We start from the raw sequence: 26257 nt of genomic DNA, 5'->3' as shown, positions 1-26257 counted from the left end.
AAACCAGCCGTCAAGCCGTTCGTGCCGGGTGCTGAAGTCACTTTCATGCGTCAAATTGCGCTCGCCAGATCAGCTGCAGATACTGGTGCGTTAAAGATGCCATGGTCACCCTCTGGCAAGGCGCAAGCGACTGAGGTGAGAAGTTTGCGCTGCACGATAGGATCGGCGGATGGGGCTCTCCCAGTTATCTGATGAGGTCACCCATCTCTGACCCCCAATGTTCCAGGAAAAGGAGAATGATCTCGTGAAGATTCGACGAGACAGTCACATGAGGAGTCATTACATTCTCGATGAATACTTGTCTCAAGCTCTTGACAAGCAGGCGGGAGAAGAATGCTTGGTTGATCTCTTGGAATTTGCAATTTTAAAGTCGAAAGCAGCCTCTATGTAGGCGGGCACGTCGTAATGCGGCCACGCTCTACTTAAGCACACACCCTAGCACAGCGAGGAAGCGGTTAAACCTGCTTCTCTTGCGTGCAGTGAGGCAGTTGTGGTGGGCGCGCAAGCGACCTCACCCAACACACTAAGTACTCTGGTAAAGTGTCGTCACGGGAGCGGTAATCCTTCTCGTGCGCACTTACCAAGTAGGTAGTAATTTTCGGACTGATTTATATTTAATAGAATTAAATACAAATACCTTTTTTCCCAATTAAAATGATATCTCTATAGATATCATTTAATATGTATTGCGAGCGTATCTTTATAGATACCTCGCGTAACTGATGACGCTAGCCGTCATCACGGATGACGCTGGGCGTCATCGCTCCTAATGTGAATGAACCCATGTGCATCACATCCACAAGAATTAGTCACAAATGTGCACCACACCCGAGTGTTGGGTCTAATTACTATTATTTAGTAATTGACCATCCCCTTAAGAACACCTAATGTACTTAACGGGGACTTTGTAACATTAGCGCAACTTTAGCCCGTTTTAAGTGCACACATTTCGCGATAGCTGTTGATGACAAGTTTCTCACGCTCCATGTGAATCGATTTAATTTTTCACGTATCGTCGTCCTCCTCGACGACAGTGCGACCGTTATAAAAAGCCATTTATTAAAACTCTTGATATAGCATACAGTTGTCAAGTATTCCATACTAAATACAGAAGAAAAAAACTGCAACGTTCCCGTAAGAGCTTGCGTTTACCACCTGAATACAATAGGGATAGTCCGCTCTAAACTAGATGCTGCTAATTGCTAATTAATAGAAGCTTACTTTCAATACCTTATACCAAAGTAATTAGAAAATAAAGTCCTTTGCCTTTTTATACATACGTTATGATCATGGCCGTTAAATGTAAATTAAAAAAGAAACGAAAGGGATACATGAATTACTCGAAAAACGGGCAATTACAAAGCGTTTAAGCTGAGGAATATAACAAGTGACAGCCAATGACTGCATGTTGTAATTTGCGTAAACCACGTAATTACGCTCGCAAAACCCTGTGATTTTTATAAATTAACAAAATTGAAAAATCAATAGTAACCCCTAGTTCTTCACTTTGAAGTCAAAGAGTGATCGTGCCTAACTAATCATGAGAGACCCCTCTCGCGCATAATCAATGAGCTGCTGCTCCAGCATGGCAAAGGGAAAATCTTCGACCCTAACGACCTTGAAGTTGTCCACAACAGAAGCCTTTGCGCTGAAGCATGTAGGAAAATCCTTAAAAAGCGGCCCAACATCCAAACCGCCAATTCGGTACTTTTGCTTAATGTCGTCGTAGCTGATCATGCGTTGGACCGCGGTGCGGCTTGCATTACCACTGACACTCTCGCCTTCGCCCTCACTGTCTTGTTCCCACTTTAACATCTGCACGTGAGTCCAGAATTTTAAATCGTCTTTGCCATTTAATTTACGCATATTTCGGTGCATAAACAAAATGTTGCCATCAAAATCGAATTGGACCATGGTCATACCACAGAATCGTTTCTTGTCCGATCCGCGCTCTCCACCTGCAATTCCAGGTGGAAATGGCATCATATAGAACGAAGTCTGAGCCTTCATCCAAGCAAGTCGAAAGAGATCCTTGTCGCCGTGGGCCAGCATCAATTTATCGAAGTAGTTGGGGCGATGGCTTGAAAAAAATTCCAGCACTTCCAGTGCGAATACAGCCCGTCTTCGGTTAAGAAGAATCTGTCCACTTTCTTGTTCAAACATGTCGACGAAAGGAAGGTTAACGAGCTGCCACAATAAAGACTCGCGCTGGATATTAAAGATTGTGCAGTCTGGATGCCAAAAGTCGGGCCAAAAGACCGCGCCATGCTCTTGGAATTCTTGACTTTCAAAAAGGAACGTGGGATCACGGACTGGAACACTATCGGCGTCGAGAAACAATACATTCTCGAATTTGCTATGGCGAATTGCGTAAATCTTGGAAGCAAAGCCAGCGATCGCTATGTCCGTAATCGTCTCCACAGTCACGTTGGCTATCTGCTGCTGATACTTTTCCAGCGTAGGTTTCAATTTCGGATAGCGCACTGCTTCGGCATGCGTCATCCAGAGCTCGATTGGAACATTGCAATTGTATGACCGCAGAGCACTAATTGAGGCGTAAACGCTTGGTAGCAGTCTTGGATACACCACTATGACAATGCCGTTGCCATGTCCGCTAGAACCCACCAGCTTGGACGGATTCGACTCGTTCTGCTGTTGCGCTTCTTCGTAAATTAATTGGGCTGACATGCCAAAATTTGCTATATCCGCCGCCATATTGCATGAAAACGTTACATGCGTCCGAAGGCTCGTGCAATTAAGCTGCATGGCACGAAAAAACTCCCCCGTATCGTTATCCTTAATCTCGCAGTAGCCAGAGTTTCCGCTTAGTGTAGTTTGCTTGCATTTAAGATCAGAGCCTCGCTCCCGTTTGCCGTACGAATTGCACCCTCCGGTCTGGCGCCAGCCCATGCATTGCAGGTTGCTGCGCACCTTTCGAGGATGGTGCGAAAGAATATCTGTCAGATTGGCCGAGCGCACTTCTTCTTGTCGTTCATTTTCTGCATCGATAAGGTAATTGGCGGCACTGCTTAGTCGTTTCAATCGCTTCGTTTCTTCGTTTGCCTCTCGCTTGATTGCTTCTAGGCGATCCAATTCCGTTTGCTGGGCGTCTACCGACCACAACGTTTGATCACTTGCAGTGTTGTGAATAATAGAGCGCAATGTGGCTTCATCGTCAGGTAAATTGTGGCTGATCTGATGCACTCGAGCATTAAGGCCGTCCGGTTTGATTTCAGGTAGCACACCGGAAAAAAGATCATTCGAGTGGCGTTCAGGTGGTTGTCTTTCGTCACTAAGCGAGCCTATAGATTCTGTCGCGTCACTTGTGTCGGAAACGTTGTCATCGCTTAAGATCTCTTGTGCGTCCAAACTATCTGTTATCACTGTGGTAGAACCCTCCAATGGCATTGGCATTTTCGTATTGTCGAAAACCAAATCGGCTCCTTCTTCCGTGTCAGCTCTCTGCCCCTTCTCGAGGTCTCTCAGTGAATTCATTCTAGCTCTCAATTCGGTCCCGACTTGAATAACATCAGTATTCGCTACTTGATCGTATGATTCCTGGCCGTGAGGCTGAACAGAGGAGCGAATGAGCCAGGTCGAGGAAACAATCGCAAAGGCAGCATAGCTTCCCAGCACCACGTAGAGTAGCAGCCACCACCGCGTATACCAGTGCGATAGAGCACCAGCGTTGTTTGCAATTATCGCATCATCTTCCGTTTTCAAAGTGAAATTCTCAGCGTTTATGTCAGAAAGGAGAGAACCATGGCGGCGCATGGTAGTTGCTCAAAAGCTTTTTGACCACCTCGAAGGAGTACCGCCATTGACTGGAGCAGGTGACGTGGAAACTGATACTGGATGTTTGTGAGCAACATGGCTTCTCACTTCCTCACTACTCTTTAAATAAATAACCTGATATATCGATTGACAATCATCAGTGAGACAACACAAGAAGTGTCCGATCGTCTGGCACTGAAAAAACTAATCGAGGAAGACTAAACGTCATATGTTTCATTTCCAATTTTAAGAAAGCCGAAACTGCTGGATGTAAAAGTGCCAAAAGTCTTTTCAACTATCTATCCTTACGCGACTCACAAACGAAGATGGTACTGACTGCATATGCACATAAATAGTTTAAACACTTTAAATAGAATCGCCTGCGTGCTGCCGTTGCGGCCCTGGTTCTCGGTGGTCACGACCAAGGCGCTTCACTACAGTAGGCGAGTAACTTTGATTCACTTGCGGCATTGAATGCTCTACTTCGACACTTTTAGTGTCCCTAGTGTGCTGCTCCTCCTTCGTATGCGAATGGCTTGACGTAAATACGACATTTGCGCCGTCCATTTTCTTCGGATATTGGACTGCAGCAGTCAATCGTGGCTGAGCCCTTGCTGTATTGAGTTTAAGTTTTACTGCGGCACTAGCCAGCGATCCCCGTTGCTGTCGATCATCTCGTTCCTGTTTCAGCGTAAAATTGCTTTCTAATGTCGGCCTTGCTCTTTTAATCGGTAGATCCTTTATGGGCTGTCCAAGCTCAGCAGCTGAGGAATAGACGTCTTCGCCTTTACTGACTACTTCCACGGCGCTGTTCCTTGCAGCAGTGTTTACTGCTTTCAAGGTTAAATTAAGCACCTCTGTCTGGGCTTCGGATTGATGACGAAGCGCTGCTGGTACAGACTTCGACGTTTCATCAGTAATAATTTTGGCTGGAGGCGCTATAACTGAAGCCTCGTTCAGCAAGCTTTTGTCCTGTTTTACGGGTTGCGACTCCGCTTCTCGAAGTGTTATTGCAGCTACGGATGAAGCAATCGGCCCCTTTAAATTGTGATCGTCAGTATCAGTTCTCTCAAAACTTTTCCGTTCTCGCCTTGACCCTCTTCCGCGCGGCCGCAACGATTGCACGAATACAATCTCTCCTGTCTGGTGCGATCCAACAACTCGTCCAATACCAGCAATTTCGTCTGCAAAATAGATAGCACCAAAATACAGCAGCACGCACAGCACAAAGCACGCTCGTAATTGCAGGGAACTGATCTTGCGGGGCTGGTCACCCCCCACGATGCGCTTGTGACTTCGCGAATGCATCTCATGTACAGAAAATGCTATCGAACGATCGCTCGAGCGCGACGTTGGAATGCGCACAAACTGCGGAGCTTTGCCCGTGATGCCGCGCTGCTTCCGGTGGAGCGCCATCAACCTCCAGCTAATCTAAACTTTGAGTCATTGTTTAGCGGTTTACATGGGTTACCACGACTTCATTTAGCACAAGAGCAATTTTAAAATTCTCAGATAATTCTGCAAAATTTCCAGCTTTGACCACTCACATTGCGTCACAGAATAGTGTCTTACAAAATTCAATCAAAATTTAATATCGTTTCATAGAACAGATAAATACAACTTGTGTAAGTGGGGGTTCGTTACATAAATTGTTATTTTTTATAGGAGGAAATACGAAAGAACAACATAATTGTTATCTTTTATAATTTTGACTGATTAGTTCCAATATTGCATAACTTGGTAATACTGACGCAATAAAATATCAGTTTGGTTCGCCGCATCAAACGAAAGTGAATTTAGCATGTCCACCAAGCCGGACGCACCAATTTTGGCCCTTAGGGCTCAAGCTTCACGACACATTGGTCTTCAAGTCGTTAATACCCGGCGTAGGCAAACATTTGAGCCGCCACGTGCCGAATTCAGGGCTCGATCCGAGCTCCTGGATTTGAAGCAGGCAAGCGTGACCTCCACGTTTATGCCCAGCAAACACGAGACCTGGTCAGTTGTATCTGAGTCAGCCAATTGATGAACAAACATAGGTAGCTGCATTTATCAAAGGTCTTGCATACGGTCCTGTTAAGGCTCACCTGTCAGGCTTTCGTCCACTCTGGGGCTTATCGTCCTCCAAGATGACAAGAAAATGGAGGCCGAGAACCTATGGACCTCTCGTATGTGGAGAGTGTGCGAAAATCCACACCGATCTTTACAGAAAGGTTACACATCTATTAAGGGTCGCAGGGGCACTACTAAGCCCCTGTTGTAACGGGGTGTATGGTTGCATGAGATCAACACTAAAAGGTTGTTATTAATATATTATCTGAAAGGTAGAGAATATTTGAAAAATCTTGCTTTACATCGTAATATTCGGAAAGTCTATCCATCGGTAGATATAGGCCATTATATCTACTTACTCCGCGGTCCAGTCAGCACTGGACGCGAGCAAAGAGAGGATTAGATAAGGCTTTATTACATGTTTAGTATTACTATATAATGAAGTTGTTATTAAATAGATAGAAACCATATAACTTAATTATATTTAGTACGTTTACTTTGTGCCCTCTTTAAAGCAAGTATTTAAAGGAGAGTCTTCCTCTGCACGTACGAGTGTACGTGAAGTGACTTGTGGCACCACTTGCACTGAAGCAGTGCAAAGTGGACTCGTAATAAAGCAGTACAAGTCGGCAGCGCCCCTGTACACCTGGTAGCACTTTGTAGGCCGTCCAAGGACCACAGCTCTATCATCTAACATGGACATGTTACATGATAATGGAATTACGCATCACGTTTTGCGTGATAGCTACTCCTTTCTAAGTGACATAGAAAAGATTGCGGTCGAACTCATTCGTTCGACCGCAGGGAATGATCCCATCCTAACCATGCTGTCTGCTTTTGGACAGACGGTAAAGGGTGGCTATGGCCATTTCCAAACTTGGAGGTAGAGCTATGGAGTGGGCACTATCGTGCAGCACGTCCATAAACGACGCTTTTCCCTCATGGGATTCGCTGAAACAACAGATGACTAGCATGTTTGCTCCGCCTGATCAGGCTTTCCGCATGTGAGCACGGCTCCTAGCGACTCGGTAGGGTAAACGAACCCAAATGGACTTTGTCCAGGAGTTGAAAACTCTCATTGCGTCTATGCATCAAGAACCGGTGCAAGAAACAATTGTGGTAAAAATCTTTATGAGGGAACTCAATGAGTTCGTTGGCCGAACGAAATTATTCTGATCTCATCCTGCTACTTCCGAAGAGGCAGTTGCCATAGCGCTAAGCGCTGAGTTCGACTTTACGTCTGCTCGTGTTGGTCATCCTATTTACCGAACAAGGTCTTCGAGCGCATGGGTTCCGTCTAATAGACCGAAACCCATGGATCTAAGCCTCGTTGAGGAAGGAGAAGAGGCTCTTCAAGCTGTTGAACAGCATAAGACCATCCGTAGATTTGTATGTGCGGAAGCACGAGACATCACGTCCGGCCTGCCCCCTACGAAATTCGCGTAAAGCTCGAAAGAGCTCCAACTCCGACCTATAACAGAGATCTGGTACGGTGCGGGAAAACGTCGATACCCAATAGGTGCGGGGCGTCCTACTGGAGAAGACCTAGGCTCTGTTGAACCTCTAGGAGGTGAGAGTAAACAGAACCTAGCCCCAATTAGCTTAGTGCTTAATAGCACGGAGCAAGAGTACAAGCCTGGCTTCCTAGTCGCTCAAGCAAATGTAATTGACTCAGCGTCTTGCAATTACGCTTGACCCGTTTCCCTGAAGGAAGTCGACAATACGTTGAGGCGCTTAAAGCGCTTGAAGGTGATACTATCACTGTTCGCTTAGCGACTGGGACTCGTTTCACTGTTCCCAAAGTTCCATTGAGCTTAGGTATAAAGCTTCTGGTCTTTGACAGTATCGAGCGCTGTCTCGTCCTTAACTTGGATTCGAGATATGATATCATTCTTGGTATGGCCTGGCAAGAATATCATGAGCCATGGACCCCGATTATTGGAGGCCTAAGACCTTAGGCGTCAAGCGCAATGTTCCTAGCAAAGTTTTGGAGAGTCATGAACCCACCTTTGCAAGGCAACAAAAGCGCTATTGGCGCGGATCATTGAATGAGTCTGTCAGTGTTTTAAATATTGGCATGTCTGAGTAAATAAACTCCCATGTAAAAAACATTAATTTTGAGTCCGACTCAGCAGAAAAAAGTGGAACGGCACGTACTCCGTCGAGTGGCACTCGTTGTAATAACGATTTACTGAATGCTGAAAGCATTGTTGGCTTAAGGCCGAATCATCAAGAATGGAATATTCATGACATACGTGGAGTGGCACATCTTAGTCCACTGAGTGTGGTCGGCCGAGGTGGCACCATACTGAGTTTCGATAGTGACACTATTGGCGGTTCGCCAGGGCAATTTGGGTCAAATCCCTCTTATGCACGTGAAGCGACACGTAACGTTCGCCGGATAAGGAAGATGAGGTACCAAACTACTTGTCGGATGTCGCATTTGACACCATGTCTGGAATAGTACCACTACAGGATAGAAAATTCGGAGACGTGATTGTCCCGGCCTCTGAGGGACGTATTGTCTCTATCCCAAGACAGGGGAGACGCGAAGCATTTAACTCCTCACAAAGTAATACGAGTGAGCAATTTCAAACGCTTGAATATGGTGTAACCGGTAACATTGAGCGAAAAGTTAGCCTTGCGGCAATTCCTTCGTTACATGCTCTTTAAGAGCTCGACAAAATGTCTATCGATGCGGGCGAGCCTTAAATGCTGGCAATTTATCTGTGATGGCGGTCGTTCGACCTATAACTGAGTTAAACTCATCGTCATTCTGGACGAAGCCGTCCTGGATGACACAAAAGCTGCACTAGGTGCGCGGAGTGGGTCATCGTTCCTTGAAGATCCTACCGATCCATTTTAATTCTTAATTAAGGAATTTTAAGATGTGGTATGTACCAATCAACCATCTGTTTTACCTCCGGATAGAGGTGTCAGTCATGAAACTGACTTGTTGCCGGGAACCAAATATCTCACGCCAGCGGCCTTACCAAGGGAGCAGTGTGACGTCATTGACTATTTCTTTCAAGCTAAGCACGAGGCTGGAATGGTACGAGAGACCAAATCTCCTCATTCGACATCGACATTTTGTGTCAAATAGCCAAATGGTAAGTGGCGCATTGTACACGCTTATAATAAGCTTAATGCTGAAGCACAAAACCCCATTCCTGGAAAGGGTGTTCTTCATAACAATATGTTGGATGTACAATGTACAGTGCACTTGACTTAGTCGATGGCTACTATCAACTGCTCATGCGAGCGAGCGATATCCCGCTTACAGCGATTGCCACAAAGGCTTTCCAATGCCCCGGCAACATTATCGTCTAGTGACGCAACTGTTCCGCCCTCATCGAGGTTCTGTACACACTTATTTTGATGACAATTTTGTTCATAGTCATGCGGAGCAGGGTCGGTCGGATATGGAATCTATTCAGACCATTTGCGAGCAGTGCTCGAGCGTATGTGCACAAATAAATTGTATGCCAATGCGTTTTTGGCACAGAAGAAATTCCTTTTATAGGCTGCTTCATTGGGAAGTGAGGTCTTAGGGCGGATCCCGCTACGGTAAAAGCCAAAGTAGATTCGCCAGTTCCTAAAACCCAAAAGGATTTGCGTAAGTGTTTAGGTATCGCCGATTATTTACAGAAGTATCGCGAAAATTACGCTGATCTGTCTAGGCCAATATTTCATCTCCTTAAAAGAATACAGAATGGTGCTGGACTAGCACAGAACATAATGCTTTTCAAGCAATTAAGGATAGTCTTATCCATGCCCCGATATTGGCACTGCTAATCCAAATAGGCCTGTCAGTGTCGTCTGGGACGCTTTGGATTTTACTATTGGTAGTGCTCTGTTACAAACAGATGTTGATGGGCATGAACGTGTTATTGTGTTTGAGTTTAGACAGCTTAAAGCTGCGAAAAAGAACTACCTAGTTCATGACAAAGAGTTATAAGCTATGAAGTATGCTCTCGTCAAATTCAGAGTTCATCTGCTCGGCTCTAAGCCGTTTGAGATATATACAGATCACGCGTCATTACGCACGGCAACTAAGTCGCCCATCTCTCACAGCGAATGGATCGATGGCTATCCTTTTCGCCGGATACAACTTCGAGGTGGAGTATAAGCCCGGCAAGCAGAATGCTTTGGCCGATGCGTCATCATGAAGGCCGGTTTATGGGCTTTCTCATTTAACGACTATCATGTTGCATATTCCTAGATTGATTCGTTCGGCTTACGCCAAGGATGAACAGTGTGTAGCTCTGCTACGAACTTTAAAGAATTCTGATTAAGTTATTAAATTGCTCGTTTGCGTGCAAGGTTGCATCGTTTTTCTATCGATAACGACCTATTGCTTTATTGCACAGACGTCGCGGACTTTTCGAGTGTCGTTGTTCCTCATGGTGAGGATTTGAAGTACCAAAATTTTTATGAGGCACACGATACTGTCCTTGGTGGTCATCTCGGTAGAGAAAAGACCAACGGCTGTATAAGCCAGATTTATTAGTGGTTCAAACTTTATAAATGGGTCAGCACATATGTTCGCACATGCGAAACTTGCCAACGGATTAACCCTCAGCGCATGCTGCTGCTCCACTGGCAAGGCTGCCCGTACCTATAAGGTGTTAAGAGTCGATTAGTATGGATGTTGTGTTCGGTCTTCCGAAAGATTCGGCCGGTAACTCTGGCATGATGGTCTTTGTTGACTGATTGAGCAAAATGGCTCACTTAGCGGCCGTGCCAGATATTATTGATGGAGAAGGTACAGCTACGCTGTTTATCGATCGTGTGTTTCGATAACTTGGTTTGCCATTGATAATTGTCTCTGATCGGGACTCCCGTTTCACGCGTAAATCTGGAATTCAATTTTCCGAGTGCTCGGCACCAGATTGGATATGTCCACTGCGGACCATCTGCAGACCGATGGTCAAACTGAACGTGTCAATCGCGTCATTGAAGACGTTTTACGCAGCGTGTATGCTCAGACACCAAAGCACTGGAGCTCAATGCTCCCAGTAGTGGAGTTTGCATTAAAAACGCTGTTCATGCCTTTACAAGTTATAATCCAATCTATGTAAACGGTCTTACCCACCCACGCGTTCCATTAACGACACCACTGTGTGTTTCAGGGCTTGCTGGGGGAGATTTAGCCGATAGGCTTGCTGATATCAGCCCTGTTACCATTCGAAAACAAGTAAGCAAGTTTCTCGTGACGCGATTTAGCGTCTTAAGACATGTAAGGGATACGATGACAGATAGCCAAGACAAACAAAAAGAAGTATCTGGTGAAGTGGCTAGGGTAACCCTCTTCTGAAAGCTCTTGGGATTTTGAGGTACCTCTCCGGCAAGATTGTTCGTACGCCGTTGACGTTTTTGAGCGCCAATCTCAATGTCAACTCGCGTCAAACGACGTTTCCCAGCACTAAACGTGGGATTACGGGGATCTATAGCCTCAGGGCGGCTTCGATCCATGGTTGTACGGTCAAACGAAGCACTGAAATATCGGTTAGGCCTTTCTTCGTTTTGTGGCATAAATGCCGAACGTAATTGGCCTTTGGCCTTAAGCTTGGCAAAATTGGAGCCAAGTTTCCGTTCCAAACGAACATCAGCCGTATCCGCAGACTTTCTGATGTTCCAAATATTACGAAGGCGGCGGGCCCGGTGGACCCAGTTCTCAAATGAGACTTTGTTTTTACTCCTTGTTTCGTTTAGAAACAAACCGTTCAGAATTTAACCTCATCGAGGTCACCTTAACCCCACGGGCTTGATCACGTAACGTGATAGATACTGACTTCGCGTCACAAGCTTTGGCGTAAGGTTCTGCTCATGAAGAGCGTCACAAGCAGCGATCTCTTTCGGGATCTCGCTACGTCTCCGGAGATCCAGATGGCCATGCTATGACCCGCTCTCTCTTTAAGAAGCTCGTCTTTTTAAGCGAAGTGAATCTATATTCACTACGAGCTTTAGCTTTCGCTATTTCGGCAGCTCGACGAGGAGCTTTTTCACCTATGAGAATTGCCTGCTGTTACTCTTCATCGAGCGGATTCGTTATGATGTTGGACTCAGGGTCCCGTGTCCTGCTCAATGCAGTTAAGGCATCAGTGGCGCCACGTTCTGGGAACGAGTTCGGGGCTCGCTGACGTTCAGCCGGAGGAGAAGGCGTGAGAGAATGGCGCTCTTTCTCCTAATCCTCTGATGGAGAGTGACTTTCAAAGTCTACCATTCCGTCATCGTCAAGGAAGGTACTAAGAGTCTGTGACTCACGCTTGATTGTAATGGGACAAAGGAATTAAAAACACAATCGAACGGTTAGCTTTTAGGTTCCAACCTCAAAGAGGAAATGAAGCGAATATTGTCACTCGGTGTCAACAGTCTGATGGGGGAGGGTGTAATGGGGCAGACATCGGTGGGAAAGCCGTTGTTTTGGTACATTTACTTTATGGGTAAAATACCCTTTATCCTATTCTAAATAATTTATTACTTCAAACCCCATTCATTATGGGTAAGAAATGTGCTCGCCGCCAGATATAAATCTGGCGGCCGCAATCTTTTTTAAATTAGCCAGGGTAAGGTTTTCAGCTTTAAATAATTGAATAAATTTCAGTTCCCCTATTGATCTTAAAGAGATAGAACTAAGAGACTCTCAAAGTATTAAAATCTTCCTCTGACTTTAGAAGCGAGGTAGCTCCGCTACATTCAAAGTCCGCGCCAGTAGGCATCCTGCCCCTACTGCGCTCCTGCATTCCTCGACCCCTCCGTGGTGATGCAGAACTCATGCGCCTCGCACGCCAGTTCTTGCCATCGCGCCCTTTGGGAAGGGACTCCTAATACTGAGTATCTCTGCCCCAGCAGGGAACCTAGCATAGCACCAAGCCATCATATGGCCGCTCTTGCCGGATTTATAGCAGACAACGTCTGCATTACCCAACTCCATGGGAGTGGCATCTGACCTCTCGGCAGACGGCTTATACCAAGCTGTCGCCGAGGCACTGTTATAGAAATTGTTCCTTAACTAAGGCAGTTTGGATTGCCTCTTCCATCATCGACGAGCTGTCGCCGAGGCACTGTTTGGGAAATTGCTCCTCAACTAAGGCAATTTGGATTGCCTCTTCCATCGTCGACGGCATCTTTCTGAAAAAGGCCTGTCGCGATGGGCCATGCCGCAGTCCGTTTATAAACGTGATCACCTTAATCTGCTCCAGAATCGGACCGACGGGTAATGGACACGACAGCTAGCGCGTCTCTTGCGCATAATCTTGCATAGAACGCTTCACCTGTTGCGCTCCAAAGAAGCGCGTCTGAAGCAACACTTTGCTGTTCGGCGGCTGGTACATGGCGCGAATCTTATCCTTAAAGATCGCTTATGAGGGGAACGCTTTTCTGTCCGCCATAAGCGCCGAGTAAACCCACTCTGAGGCCTTACCGCGCAGATGCGACATGGCGTACGACACCACCCGGCTGTCGTTCTCGATGAGCTGGGCGACACTGCATTGCTCCACGGCTAAAAGCCAGTGGACAATCGTGTGCGCCGCAGTTCCATCGAACTTGGGCGGGTCCATCCGAATGGGCCTCGGCTGATGCGGCCAGGCAGAGAGCATCTCAACAGTCCTGTTGAGAGATTCTCACTCCAAGCCTGCTCATGCCTCAGCTTATCCTGAGTCTAAGTGACGGACTCCGCCGCACCATGGCTCTGTGCCTCGGACGCGGCCCTCCGCTGTCCGAGCACGAATGCCTCAAACTGCTCCAACTGAGCAACATGTTGCTCAGAAAGACTACCCAGGGGCCTGGCCAGGGCTTGTTCACCAAGTCCCTGCGCCCTAAGCCCTGCCACCTCCCGATGATGTTCGGAGAGGTGGAGAAAATGAGCCCAATCAATATTGAGGCTCATCCTCACGTACACACGCAAAGATGGGAAGGAATTCAAGTGCTACCAAGTGTAGGCGGGCACGTCGTAATGCGGTCACGCTCTACTTAGGCGCACACCGTAGCACAGCGAGGAAGCGGTTCAACCTGCTTCTCTTGCGTGTAGTGAGGCAGTTGTGGTGGGCGCGTTAGCGACCTCACCCAACACACTAAGAACTCTGGTTAAGTGTCGTCACGGGAGCGGTAATCCGTCTCCTAGTGCGCACTTACCAAGTAGGTAGTAATTTTCAAACTGATTTATATTTAATAAAATTAAATACAAATACCTATTTTTACCAATTAAAATGATATCTCTATAGATAACATTTAATATGTATTGCGAGCGTATCTTTATAGATACCTCGCGTAACTGATGACGCTAGCCGTCATCACGGATGACGCTGGGCGTCATCCCTCCTAATGTGAATGCACCCACGTGCATCACATCCACAAGGGTTGGTCACAAATGTGCACCACACCCGAGTGTTGGGTCTAATTACTATTATTTAGTAATTGACCATCCCCTTAAGTAAACCTAATGTACTTAACGGGGACTGTTTACCATTAGGGCAACTTTAGCCCGTTACAGCTTCAAGTTCCATACCCTGCGGGATATGGAGGAGTATCTCCAAGCCTTCTTCTTTGTCGGCTTTGACATAAGCGCTTACACGTCGTCATGTTGCGGAGGTACTCTCCATATCCTTGACACTGCAAGAATCTCCTTGCCAGGAACCATTTCCATTACGGCCGAGAAAGTATAGGTGTAATCGACACCACTACGGAAAACGGTACAGTTAATATACTTGTTCATCTCCTCGTGCCACCAGCCTCGCCTTGTATCTTTCGATAGTGCCGTCAGCGTGCGTCTTGAGCTTGTAAACCCACTTACTATGAAGTAACTTTGCTTCGCGCGGCTTAAGTATCACTTCCCACGTATCGTTTTGCTCCAATGCGTCAATCTCTGTGCGCATTGCCTCCTCCCAATGCTTGACTCGAGGGTCTTTTATCGCTCCGTGGAAGCTCTTGGGGTCCTTAATCGTAATGGTTCTCAGACCATATACCGGCACGTGCTTGGTACCCATGTTGCGTGTTTGCATCTGAGCTTGCGTCCGTCCATCCTCTGACAGCGGCTCTACATCACCATCATTTCTACAGTCGGGATAGAGTTGTTTCTCGGTACCGAATTTTCTTCTACCATCGAATTTTTCTTCTTTGGCTCTGCAGGCTCCTTCCGCTTCGGGGTTTCGTCACAATTCATTTCGGCGCGCCGCAGCATGGAATCTTCGTGCTCAATCTGTTTCTATAGCTGCGCGTTCTGCGCGCTCTTGAATGTCTCGACATTTCGAATACGCTGAGTAGTTATCACAATTTTCTCCTTCGGCAGATAGACTTTGAAGACCTTAGTTTCATCATGTTGCCAACGATTATTCCAACTTGAGGTCTTGGCTTCCATGTTTTCTTTCCAAGATCCCTGTACGTTGAACAGGAGCTCCCAAATGTAACAATGCCCTGATCGGTCAGGTACAGGACCACTTAACGGCATCTATGCCAACCCTAAAATCTCTGTATCTGACTCAAAGCCGAGGGCTCGCCCTCTAGCTGTAAATGTGAAGACATTTGAGGGAAAGAGGGAGAAAACCCCGCCATGTTCGGGAATGTTCCGGTTAATAGTTCGAGTGACGAAAGGCGTTTAGGGTTGGCGCTACACGAGCTTCGGCTCAAAACAAAAGCCGCGTACTCAACGGCGTCCCCCCCAAAAGAACAAAGGGAGCCCGCTCGCAAACAGCATGCATCTTGCCATGTTGAGTATCGTCCTGTGCATTCTTTCAGCCTTTCCGTTCGATGCTTGATTTGAAACCTTACTCACTTGACGCCTTACACCAGCTGACTTGCAGAACGGATCGACATTAGCATACTCCTTACCACCCTCCGTGCGCAGCACATGGATTCGACAACTAAACCTCTTCTCGAAATAAAGCAGGAAATGTTTAAAGTTCTTAGTCGCCTCAATCTTGTTCTTGGCCACGAACACGCGGACGTAATTGGTTGAGTAGTCGACGAAGTTAATTAGGTATCGATTACCACGCCGGTCTATCGGTGTCATTGGTCCCTTGATATCACTGCCGATCACGCCACCAAGCTTGTCAATCGGTGCGTTCTTGCCTGTATCCTTCTTGGACTGGTTGTTTTAGCTCTATTTGCCTTCCGCACAAGTAAGAGAATTCGGCCTGGATCGGTCTGTTAAATGAATTCCCGATCTCATAGAGTCAGCCATCCGCTTGACAGTGTCATATCCAAGGTGACCAAGCCTCTGGTGCAGCTCCACTAGGGTTGTACTCATTACAGCTTCATCACTTCCATCGTAACCTTGTGGCAAGGCTGAGCTAACAACTTGAACTCGCGCCTCCTTTGTCATTTCACCCATTACGTCAACTGTTAACATGTTGTGGCGGCGGAACACTTGAATATTTTCATACCATCATCCTGGCGCACCACATAGCTTTGATTGCCGTCTCGCTCGAGAAACACACTACGCTCTTCCAATATCCCATAGCTAATGATATTATCAGCAAGGTTCTCAGCATAATAAACCTCGCCTAGGGTCAACTATAACCTCCTTCAGTCACGCTCATTGCACTAATCTTATGTAGATAATTATGGTGTTTGGCTACAGCGATTCCCTAATATAACTTAGAGGGTGTGATGTTCTGAAGGCGAATTGGGCGATCTAAAGACGATTCTTAAGGAATAAGTGTTGACTTTTAGATGCAGCGGAATGGCTTCCATACAGTGAACATATTTTTTATGATGTTTTATGTAACGGGTTAAAGTTGCCCTAATGTTACACAGTCCCCGTTAAGTACACTTGGTGTGCTTAAGGGGGTGGTCAGCTGCTAAATTAAAGTAATTAGACCCAGCACTCGGGTGTGGTTCACATTTGTGACCAACCCATGTGTATGAGATGCACATTGGTGCATCCACATTATCAGGGTTTTCATTGACAATCGTCCCCAGCTCGTTCGATCCCTTTTTTGGCACTCGAACCATCGTGTTGTTTGCTGCGCGGCACGATTGATCACAATCAATTGCATTCTTGAGCATTTTCACATCTTTTACAAGGTGCACGCTCGACCCGCTGTCCAATGTCCACGAGTCGGAGTCAGCTTTTGTACCAGTACCAATGGCTAACGCGACTCGGTTTGAAGTCGCATTTTCACCACTTCGTTGCTTGGGGCTTTTGACTTTAATGTGGCCAGTCTCACCGCATCCGTAACATGTACGTGTCTCGGTACTTGACACCCTTGCGACAGATCTTCCTCCGCGCCCGACTTGATCTCTTCTAGGGCCGTTGGGTAGTTGACCTGCTTGATCGCGGCTTGTTCGTCCCGCTCGGCTGCTTCCTCCTTCGACCTTCGGCTTCCCCATGCGGATGTCGAAGTCTATTGCAAATGCAACAAGCTCAGCGGCTTGCACTAGATAGTCCGTTTGATGCGCATTCAGCCTTGTCAACGTTGCAGTCTTGATTTGTCCAGGCGCTGACTTGCAAAGGCATTCCAAAACACTCTGCTCCGAGTTGCCAGATCGCTCCGCCACGTAGACCAGGTACTGGTAATGCTCAGGCCATGTCTTGCTGTGCTCCTTTTCTCTCGTCATGAGCTCGATCCCTTTCGTAGATGGTAAAGGAGTCAAGTACAGCATCAGCATGCTGTTCATGACGTTCTCAAGTGTATTCGACACAGCAGACTATACAGGTAGCATATTTTCGTAGTAGCTGAGTGCTGGGCCTTCCAGCTTACCGCCCAATGCAAGAATCTTGAACTCCTCCGGCCTATGACCCCCGCTCATCATCTGGGCTGCGCCAAGACGCTGCAGCAAACGCATTCCCCATGCTTTAAAGTCGGCGGGGTAAGTCTCCTTACCCGTGAACTTAGCAAATCCATGCCAGTCCAGGTCTCGAAGCTTAGGTATCTTCAACCCATAACCGTCTGGTGTCGCAAAAGGTTGCGACAGAGCGGGCGGCTGATACCGCTCATCTTGTTGAGGCGGCTGATTGGGAGGCGCGCGCATTCGTTGCGGCGGCTCATGAGGCGGCGGCATGCGTGCTTGTTGCATGGGCTTATCGAGCGAGCCCATCCCCATTCGACGGTCACGCGCTTGTATAAAGTCGGTAAACGCGCTTGATCCATTAAATGGGTGCTCGTAGGGTGTTGTAGGCGCAGCTTGAGCATGGCGACTCATTTGATCTTGCACCTTCAGCTGGTTTTTCATGAACTGGACTTGCTGCTGCGCCAACTCTGCGAGGAGTCCCTCAAGTCTATCCATTCGCTCAGAGCTCGCATCGGAGACACAGCTCGCGCTATCTTGGGCCTCGCGCGAGCCCGGAACCGATCGCGTCTCCTCGTCCAGAACGAACGGGTCAGCGACCACGTTGGGAATGGTTGCGTCTGTTTTAGCGGCAACGCGTGTCTGGGCGTGCTGATGAGTAGGTGAGTTGTTTGCGCTTGGGCTCATAACTGTTGAACACGGGCTTAGAGGTAGGAAGTAGATTGAGAACTAAATGTATTTGAGCTTGTGTCTTTAATTACCTTCGCTGTCCGTTACCTTTGCTATCCGTTACCTTCAATCTCTCCTGCGTAGGTTTCTTTAGATCACCTTGCCCGTCCCAAATGGTCGCTTCTTTTCACCATCAGTTATGTCCTGTCCTATCAACAGTCGCGCCCTGTCACATCAGTAGTCGCACTGTTTCAACAAAAACATGCAAACAAAATCTTATCTGTCTCTCTCTCTTTGCGCGTGTCCAGCGCTGACTGGTCCGCAGAGCAAGTAGCTTAGCTGTAATGGCCTATATCTACCAATGGATAAGCTTACTGAATATTACTACTTAATGTAATATTATCTAAATATTACCTTCCTTTTTGATAATATTAATTAATAACCTTCAAGTGTTAATTTCATGTAATGATACACCCCATTACAGCGGAGCAAGTAGATATAAAGGCCTGAATCTAACAATGCATAAGCTTTCCAATGTTACTATGTAAAGTAATATTCCTCAAATATTATCTGCCTTTTTAGAAAATGTATCTAGTAACAGCCTTTCGTGTTAATTTCAAGTAACAATTATCCCTATTACAGTGAATGCCCTAGTTTGTGCAGATTTTAGTTAGTGAGAAAAAAAACGAAATTACAGATTTTAAATGCAAAATATAATTAGAAATTCATTTTATATTCTTTTATCCGCGCACAGCTTTTGTGAAAATAGGCTCCGATGCTTGTGCGAGCAGCAACCAAAAAGATCGATGCCATCGACCTCACGCTTGACAATGCACCTCTAAGCAAATCCATTCGACCAAAGCGTCAGCGCTCGTTCTACGAGGATTCCGACGATGACATTGAAAACAGGGAGCCGAATACGGCACTTCAATTAATACAACAGAGCAGACGCCGCCCAGTGGCGTCAAAAAAAGCCCCACAAGTAAATAAGCGAACGAAAGTGACGTCTGGATCAGTGTCTGACATCCTGGCCCAAGCAAATCAAGTGATTTTCGGCAACGTCGGATTTCGAAAGAACCAGAAGGAGGTGATCGAAGCTACGTTGCGTGGAGAAGACTGCTTTGTGCTCATGCCCACAGGTGGAGGCAAAAGTCTATGCTACCAGCTCCCAGCCGTGCTGAGCCAAGGCGTAACTATCGTCGTATCCCCGCTCTTGTCGCTTATCCAGGACCAAGTCACGGCATTGGTCCAAAATTCAAATTGTGGCATCCCTGCAGCCTTTTTAACCAGTCACACGTCATTGACGTTAAAACGCTCAATTATGGCAGAGTTATGTCGAGCGATACCGAGTCTCAAGCTACTTTACGTAACCCCTGAGAAGGTTATTAAGTCTCCCGAAATGATTGAAGTGTTTAAACTCTTGGATCAGAATCAGATGCTCGCTCGGTTTGTGATTGATGAAGCGCATTGTGTAAGCATGTGGGGTCATGACTTTCGGCCTGATTATAGCCAATTGGGATTGCTCAAGCGAACTTTTCCTAGTGTGCCATTAATGGCCTTGACAGCAACCGCGCCGCCCAAGGTCATTGACCACGTCCGAAAGTCGTTACTCATTTCGAGAGGGAATGTGTTTTCTACGAGTTTTAATCGAAAAAACCTCACCTTTGAGGTGCGTGATAAACCTCGCGGTGGGGAAAAGAAGGCCATGGAGGCGTTATATACTGTCATTTCGAGTTCTTTTGCCCCCGAGGCCGTGGGAATTGTCTACTGCATGACCAAGCAAGACTGTGAAGACGTAGCTGACTATCTCTTTGACCGTGGATTAAGTGCGGATTTCTACCATGCTGGACAGTCGGCAACGGACCGCCATATGGTCCAAGAAGCGTGGCAAAAGGGTCAATTGAGTATTGTATGCGCCACGATCGCGTATGGCATGGGCATTGATAAGCTGAATGTTCGCTACGTGATTCATTTTTCCATTGCCAAGTCCATTGAAGGCTATTACCAAGAAGCTGGGCGTGCGGGGCGAGATGGCAACACTTCGCAGTGCATTCTCTTTTATAGTGCCGGTGACGTCTGCAAATTGCGCAATATATTGTCCATGCCTCAAAAGGGCCTGACGAAAAAGTCACGTGCTATCCACATGGAAAAGCTCCGATCAATGGTTGCGTACTGTGAGGACAATACAACGTGCCGTCGCCAGTTGCTAATTTCGTACTTTGGGCAAGAATTTCATCGCTCTGAGTGCAATCAGACGTGCGACAATTGCCAACGCTTTCAGAACGTAGCACATTTGAAGTCTAAATCGTATTTATGCGTTCAGGAGTCGAAATGTCCGCAAAAATAAAGTTTGCGTTCGTATTGAATTCATCTAGTATTAGTCGTTCCACTGTTTCTTGCACTGTACACACTTGTAAAAGGTCGTGGAGGGTTCATCAGCTGACCGAATTTGAATCTGCATAAAGTATGCCTTGTTGAATTCGCAGTGCGGACAACGGGCTGGCAACAATGATAGTCGAATTTAAACTGTTGTAGTGTAAAATAAGTCAAATTAAGCGACGTACTTTCCGTCTGGTCAACATTCTCCCATGCTTCGTCGCCACCAAGCACGTCGTCCACCTGCTTGCGCTGGAGTGGGACCTTCTTTTCAACTTTATCGTTAATCTGGAACAAGTACGGACACGTTTGGCAAAAGAAACGCATGCCGTCGGTCTATGAAAAAAAGTTAAAACGGTTCATTACTTTAATGGATACACGACATGGAAGATGGCTACCCACGCACATCAGGTTCCACGAGTAAGATGTTGCCGCAACATGGACAGAAGTGCATCACGAACGGGTTACTTTGTGGAATGGCTACAGTTACTGCGAGTAGTTTTGTCCAATCAAATTGTCGCCACAGTCATGGACATCATCTCCGCGGCGTGGAAGCGATGGCAACGCTTCCAACGAGCTCATCACGGCTCCGTGGAGCTTGACGTGAAAGCAAAAGAGGCGCAGTATGAGCTTGTAGCACTAGGTCTTACTTTGCATGTTAACGAAGTCCAGGACCTTTTTATAGAAGATGCACGAGTGCTTCTGTCACTCTTGACGCCTCTTCCAACAGCTCTTACTGACCTAGAGAGCGTCAATCGTTTCCACTTTACGCTAGTGGCATCGACTATTTTGCTTGATGAGTACTTACAGTCGATTGTGGCATCAGAAACTCAGAAAACCTGACTCTTGAATAGCAGCGTGACGACAGACGTGGTGCTTCCATTGCTGACACTAGAACGCCACGCTTTGCTACATCAAGCGGCGCTTAATTTTTTGCGTATACTACTAGAGACACAAACAGACCAAGAAGCGATTCAAAAGCTGTTTACTGAGGTTTACAGGCTACTGCGTGAACACAGAGATTCCGAGATTACTTATAACGCTCTGTGCAGATTGCTAGAGCTTTTGCAGCGACGAGGTCTCCAGGCTGTGGACATGGTACAGATCTGTAAGCTAGCAATTAATAACTGGAGTGCTCAACCGAGATTTCTACGGGCATTAGTGTTATACAATATACCGACACTGCTAGATACCAAGGACGGACGTGAAATGCATGGACAATTGCTTGAATTAGTGCTAGATGCTTGGAATCCTCGGGAGATGATCAAGAGCCCTAAAGAACTGCTATACTTAGTGTGTGTTATTCTTTCAAAAGCCTCACGGGAGGTTATTGCTTCTGCCAAGTTTCAGCAGCTAGTGTGCTTTGCATTACGACACAATGATGCGTTAGTGCGTAAACAAGGGATTCAGATCCTCAAGCTTGCATTGATGGATTGTAGTCTTGATAAAGAGTTGATTCCTCCAGATTTCGAATGGGAAATGCAAGAGACGTGCAGGAGTACATGGCAAAAGTTTCTCACAGCCTCGGAAGTGGTACAAGTGCACCATGAACCACATTTAATTGAGCAAGTTTGGCCTCAAATTGCAGAGTTACTAGTGACCAATCTTGTTGTGTATAACGAGTCAAAGAAGCATCTAGACTGGAAGGAGTGGCCGATACAGTTCACGTTTGACTGGATGCAAAGCCTCTTACTACGATTATTTGCACACGACAACCCCGCTGTCAAGCGTTTGTTTATGTCAAATTTTATGAAGACCTGTCTCGAGTGTTGGGACAAGACAACTACTAGTAGCACAAGTATTGACGCTACCTCATCCTTCACGTGCTTGCCAAACTTTCAGCTTTTTGTGTTTCAAGACTTGTTACGGGCTTGTAACGACCCGGTGCTTTATAAAAATGCCCACCGTGCTCGTTTTCAGGTCGTGGTCTCTCGTTTCTTAGCCACCTTCCTCGCGTTTCAGATCGTTGTGAAGAAGAAGAAGCATGTGCTGGATGACTTTGTATTTGCAGTGAATGAAGCGATTTTTGGCAAGAATGTAACGAGTCACTCACCTGAAGCTTTATTGAGTCTATTGCAAGTATTTCAGTCGCTTTATCTGATGCATAAAGCAATCTTTGCCTCTTGTGAGATTCAATTGAGTACAAGAGCGGTGGATCAACTCTATATATTGCTTGATGTCCATGCGATGCAGTCATTTTCGCAAGCAATGCGAAGTAAAATGCTATGTGCACTGACTCATGCACTAACAGGAGGCTTTGTAAATGCATCGGCGCTGTCGCTGTCAGCACTAGCACGTATTTTTCATATCTACCCCTTCCGTATCCTGTTGACGGACGATGGCGCGACTCTAATAAAATATCTATCGTGGATTAAAGCTTCTGCTTCAGTCAATAACTCCTATTGTTTCTCAAACGAGCTAGCTACTGCAGTGCAACGATATCTCCAGCTTCATGCAGGAGATAATACTGATGATATCCTGAGTCCAACTCAACTAGCGAGGCTTATGTTATTAACAGCTGATGTCGAAAGTAATACTGAGGCGTCGTATCTAGATCCATCAATTCATCGGCAAGAAGTCGTATCGCGGACTCCGCTCAGCGCATTGCTGTCGAATAAAATACATAATGAGGTAAGCAAACGACGGCTTGTGATTCTAGTTGCCAAGTTTGAAGCTCAAGTCCAAGACCTTGAGGCCAATTGCCCCTCGTCGCAACGATTCGCATTCTCATTCGACCGCGAGGCTTTTTATAGTGGACGATTCAGCTTCTCCTACCTATTCGAATTGGCCATGACAGTTTTCCGGAATTGGCTAGAAAACGTGTCTTCAAAAGTCACGCCTCGAGTTGAAATACAAGAAGATCTTACGGAGCTTGTGACCTCTGGAGCCTCTGTATTAGTCCAAATGAGCACGCACCAGATGACTTTGACGGGACATGTGCACGACATAAATCGCCTTGATGCGCTATGCGAGGAGCTGAAGGACATCCTAGCAGCTGCTGCTGATCAATCCATTTTTAATGTAGCGTTAGCAGCAACATGTTTGTCAATCGTTGGAAGCAACGCATCTGCTGTCGACTCACTGCGTGCGTTTGAGACTGAGCGTCTTCTTCCTCTTCTCCTTTCGCTTGACACGAGTCGACGATTCAAAGGAAAGACTGATGCTCGTTGTGCGATTACCTTGGCTGCGAGCAAGTGGGACTTGCTTCATCAAGTCGTCGCATCCTCCTCATTTATTAGCACAAAGCTCCTGCGAGATACATTTGACACTTGTATAAACGCTTTGCCGATTGCAGGCATGGATCCGTTAGCATTGATTCCGATAATAAATGTGCTCAAGCTAACGCTGTCACAACTCGCTGGCACTTTGATGAAAGCTTTTACCGACGCTACACACGTCGACACTTTATTGGAAACAGTCTGGACCGCGTACAACGATAGCAAGGCCAAACCTGATGCTCTCACTAGAGCTGTCATTCTTTGTATTTTTCAACCGGCATTTCTTCTGCAAACAGAGTTAAACGGCACAATGAAGCGCTGGATCGCGCGCTTTATTGGCTTTGGCGCGAGACATCGGCCCAATGTGATTTTTCACATGGCATGCCGCTTATGTCAAACGTGGCGTGCGCATCCATTGATGGCTATTTCGTTTATTGATGAGGTGATTGCATTGCTGCTATTCAAGGAACCAGTGATTGATGAAAAGGAACAACTGACGATGGATGCAAGTACTTCGTGCCAAGGATTTCAAGATTTTCCGATTGATAATGAAAACAATCAAGTTTCAGCTATTACAAGCCATGCTAAGGATCGATTTGTGCGACTTGTGGTGCTAAGTTTTCTCGAGGATGTAGCGGTTGATACAGCCTCTTTGAATAAGGATATGCACCAGCTAATGGACGCACTTGTCGTGCGATTTGTCCGAATTAACATGACGTCAGATTGGCAGAAGCCGCACATGTTAAACAGTGACGGATTTGGCAAACAACTGCGATCTTGGCAGGCTTTATGCGTCATGAGCAAACACGTGACCAACACGCGGCTTCAAGAATCGCTTGCGATGCTTCAATCTTTGTTTGCGATGCCTCATTTGCCTAGTGTACGCTACTACATGGAGCTGTTTGCGATGCGCATGACATTGCGATTCCCTCGAGAAATGTGCTCGGGCTTTCTGCTGCCCATGCTTGAAGATGCCAACCTCATGCCACAAGCGAGTGCGTCGTTGTTGCTTGTGTCCGCGTACCTCGTTCACGCTCAGCTAGACGATCCAAGCAATGATGTGGAAGTTGGAGACCTGCTTGAAACGATGCTGCCGTGGCTGGGTACGTCCCATGGATACACACGCGCTTTAGCTCAGTATCTCGTGATGACGATTCTTCCGCGTCATATCCATCAACTCGAATTGCGTGGTCACGATACTCCAGGTCTTCGATTTTTAAAAGGGACGGCGCAGTTTTTGAGTACAAATAAGGATTCCAAACGCCTGCGTCGACGCCAAGCGCGTCAATTAGAAGACTTCTATCCAAATTACGAATGTTCGTTGCTTGGTATGTTGTCTAGTGGCTTTATTAGTGAGTTTGGAGAGCTGTTGCCTCGAGACGATGCGCTTTGTTTTCGAGACCAGCTTCAAACGGCCATGAACGAGCTCTATGCGCAGTATCAGCTTGAACACTATCCTTCGACATCATTACAGCAGAAATCTAGCAACGTGACAATGAATAATTCTTGGAAAGCTCTGAAGAATGTCCAGCGTAAAATTGATACGACGACACTGCTGCTAGATGAACGTGTTCTACCGCTAGCAATGCGATTCGATGTCGTGCATCATGGGGACTCTTTCAATGCACGTGAACGACCTCGACAGCCCATTATCATGTGTGCTAGTTTGGTAGACAAGATCCCGAATTTGGCTGGACTAGCGCGAACGTGTGAGATTTTAAATGCACAAAAGCTGATTGTGCCCAATCTTCGTTTGATTCAAGAAGACCGTACGTTCGCATCGGTCAGCGCCACGGCTCACAAGTGGATACCATTGGAAGAAGTTCGGCCACAAGGCAAAATGTTGCAGGACGCACTGGTTCGATGGAAAAGCGAGGGCTATTCGATTGTTGCAGTGGAACAGACGACATCGAGTGTGAGTCTTGTAGACTACATGCTGCCGCGTAAGATGGTGCTGGTGCTGGGTTGTGAGAAAGAAGGAATTCCGCTGGAAATCTTGCAACTTGTGGACGTATGCGTGGAAATACCTCAGTTTGGGCTTGTCCGGTCCCTAAATGTGCATGTGAGCGGAGCTTTGGTGCTGTGGGAGTATACGCAACAGCAATTGATGACCAAAGGGTCTCGAATCAAGTCTTTAGGCGACAAGATCGCGTAAAATTTATCGAGAATTGCATGAAGCGGTCGATAAAAACAGATATTGAAGAATCTTATGGATAAGGTGATTATCTTCACGGTGTCGTTGGAAATGTCGGCAAGCCATAGAGCTCTATTTCTCTTAATACAGGCAATGTAAGACATCACATTTGCTTAACAGGAAGCTTGTAGCTCATAGGCGAACGAATTGGCTACTTTCGCATTCATTGGACTCCAGTGCTGTCGAATTGATTTACTTCGAGTACGATGCTGTAATAGAAAGGCTTTTAACAGAACATTAAGTT

General features: G+C 46.6%; 5 protein-coding genes across 5 annotated transcripts; 2 read left to right on the top strand and 3 right to left on the bottom strand.

The window, feature by feature from the left end:
* Window positions 1–1530: 1530 nt before the first annotated feature.
* On the bottom strand, window positions 1531–3774 carry CCR75_007353 (uncharacterized protein; the record flags this gene model as incomplete). The annotated part of the gene is made up of 1 exon (XM_067965414.1): window positions 1531–3774. The coding sequence occupies one exon, from the start codon at window positions 3772–3774 to the stop codon at window positions 1531–1533; it is 2244 nt and encodes a 747-aa protein (XP_067820892.1).
* Window positions 3775–4140: 366 nt separating this feature from the next.
* Window positions 4141–5190, bottom strand: CCR75_007352 (uncharacterized protein; the record flags this gene model as incomplete). Its single annotated transcript, XM_067965413.1, has 1 exon — window positions 4141–5190. The coding sequence occupies one exon, from the start codon at window positions 5188–5190 to the stop codon at window positions 4141–4143; it is 1050 nt and encodes a 349-aa protein (XP_067820891.1).
* A 13763-nt stretch (window positions 5191–18953) lies between these two features.
* Window positions 18954–21055, bottom strand: CCR75_007350 (uncharacterized protein; the record flags this gene model as incomplete). Its single annotated transcript, XM_067965411.1, has 3 exons — window positions 18954–20724; window positions 20790–20937; window positions 21008–21055. The coding sequence occupies 3 exons, from the start codon at window positions 21053–21055 to the stop codon at window positions 20603–20605; spliced, it is 318 nt and encodes a 105-aa protein (XP_067820893.1). The 3' UTR covers window positions 18954–20602.
* On the top strand, window positions 19001–20572 carry CCR75_007351 (uncharacterized protein; the record flags this gene model as incomplete). Its single annotated transcript, XM_067965412.1, has 1 exon — window positions 19001–20572. The coding sequence occupies one exon, from the start codon at window positions 19001–19003 to the stop codon at window positions 20570–20572; it is 1572 nt and encodes a 523-aa protein (XP_067820894.1).
* Window positions 21056–21129: 74 nt separating the features above from the next.
* CCR75_007349 (uncharacterized protein) lies at window positions 21130–25974 on the top strand (the record flags this gene model as incomplete). Its single annotated transcript, XM_067965410.1, has 2 exons — window positions 21130–21401; window positions 21459–25974. 2 exons carry the CDS (start codon window positions 21130–21132, stop codon window positions 25972–25974), a joined length of 4788 nt encoding a protein of 1595 aa, XP_067820686.1.
* Window positions 25975–26257: the final 283 nt, after the last annotated feature.

The sequence above is a fragment of the Bremia lactucae genome, linkage group LG12 (assembly GCF_004359215.1).
Source record: "Bremia lactucae strain SF5 linkage group LG12, whole genome shotgun sequence".
Lineage (NCBI taxonomy): Eukaryota > Oomycota > Peronosporomycetes > Peronosporales > Peronosporaceae > Bremia > Bremia lactucae.
Note: the sequence above shows the minus strand (reverse complement) of the source record. Positions and strands in the feature narration are given on the sequence as shown.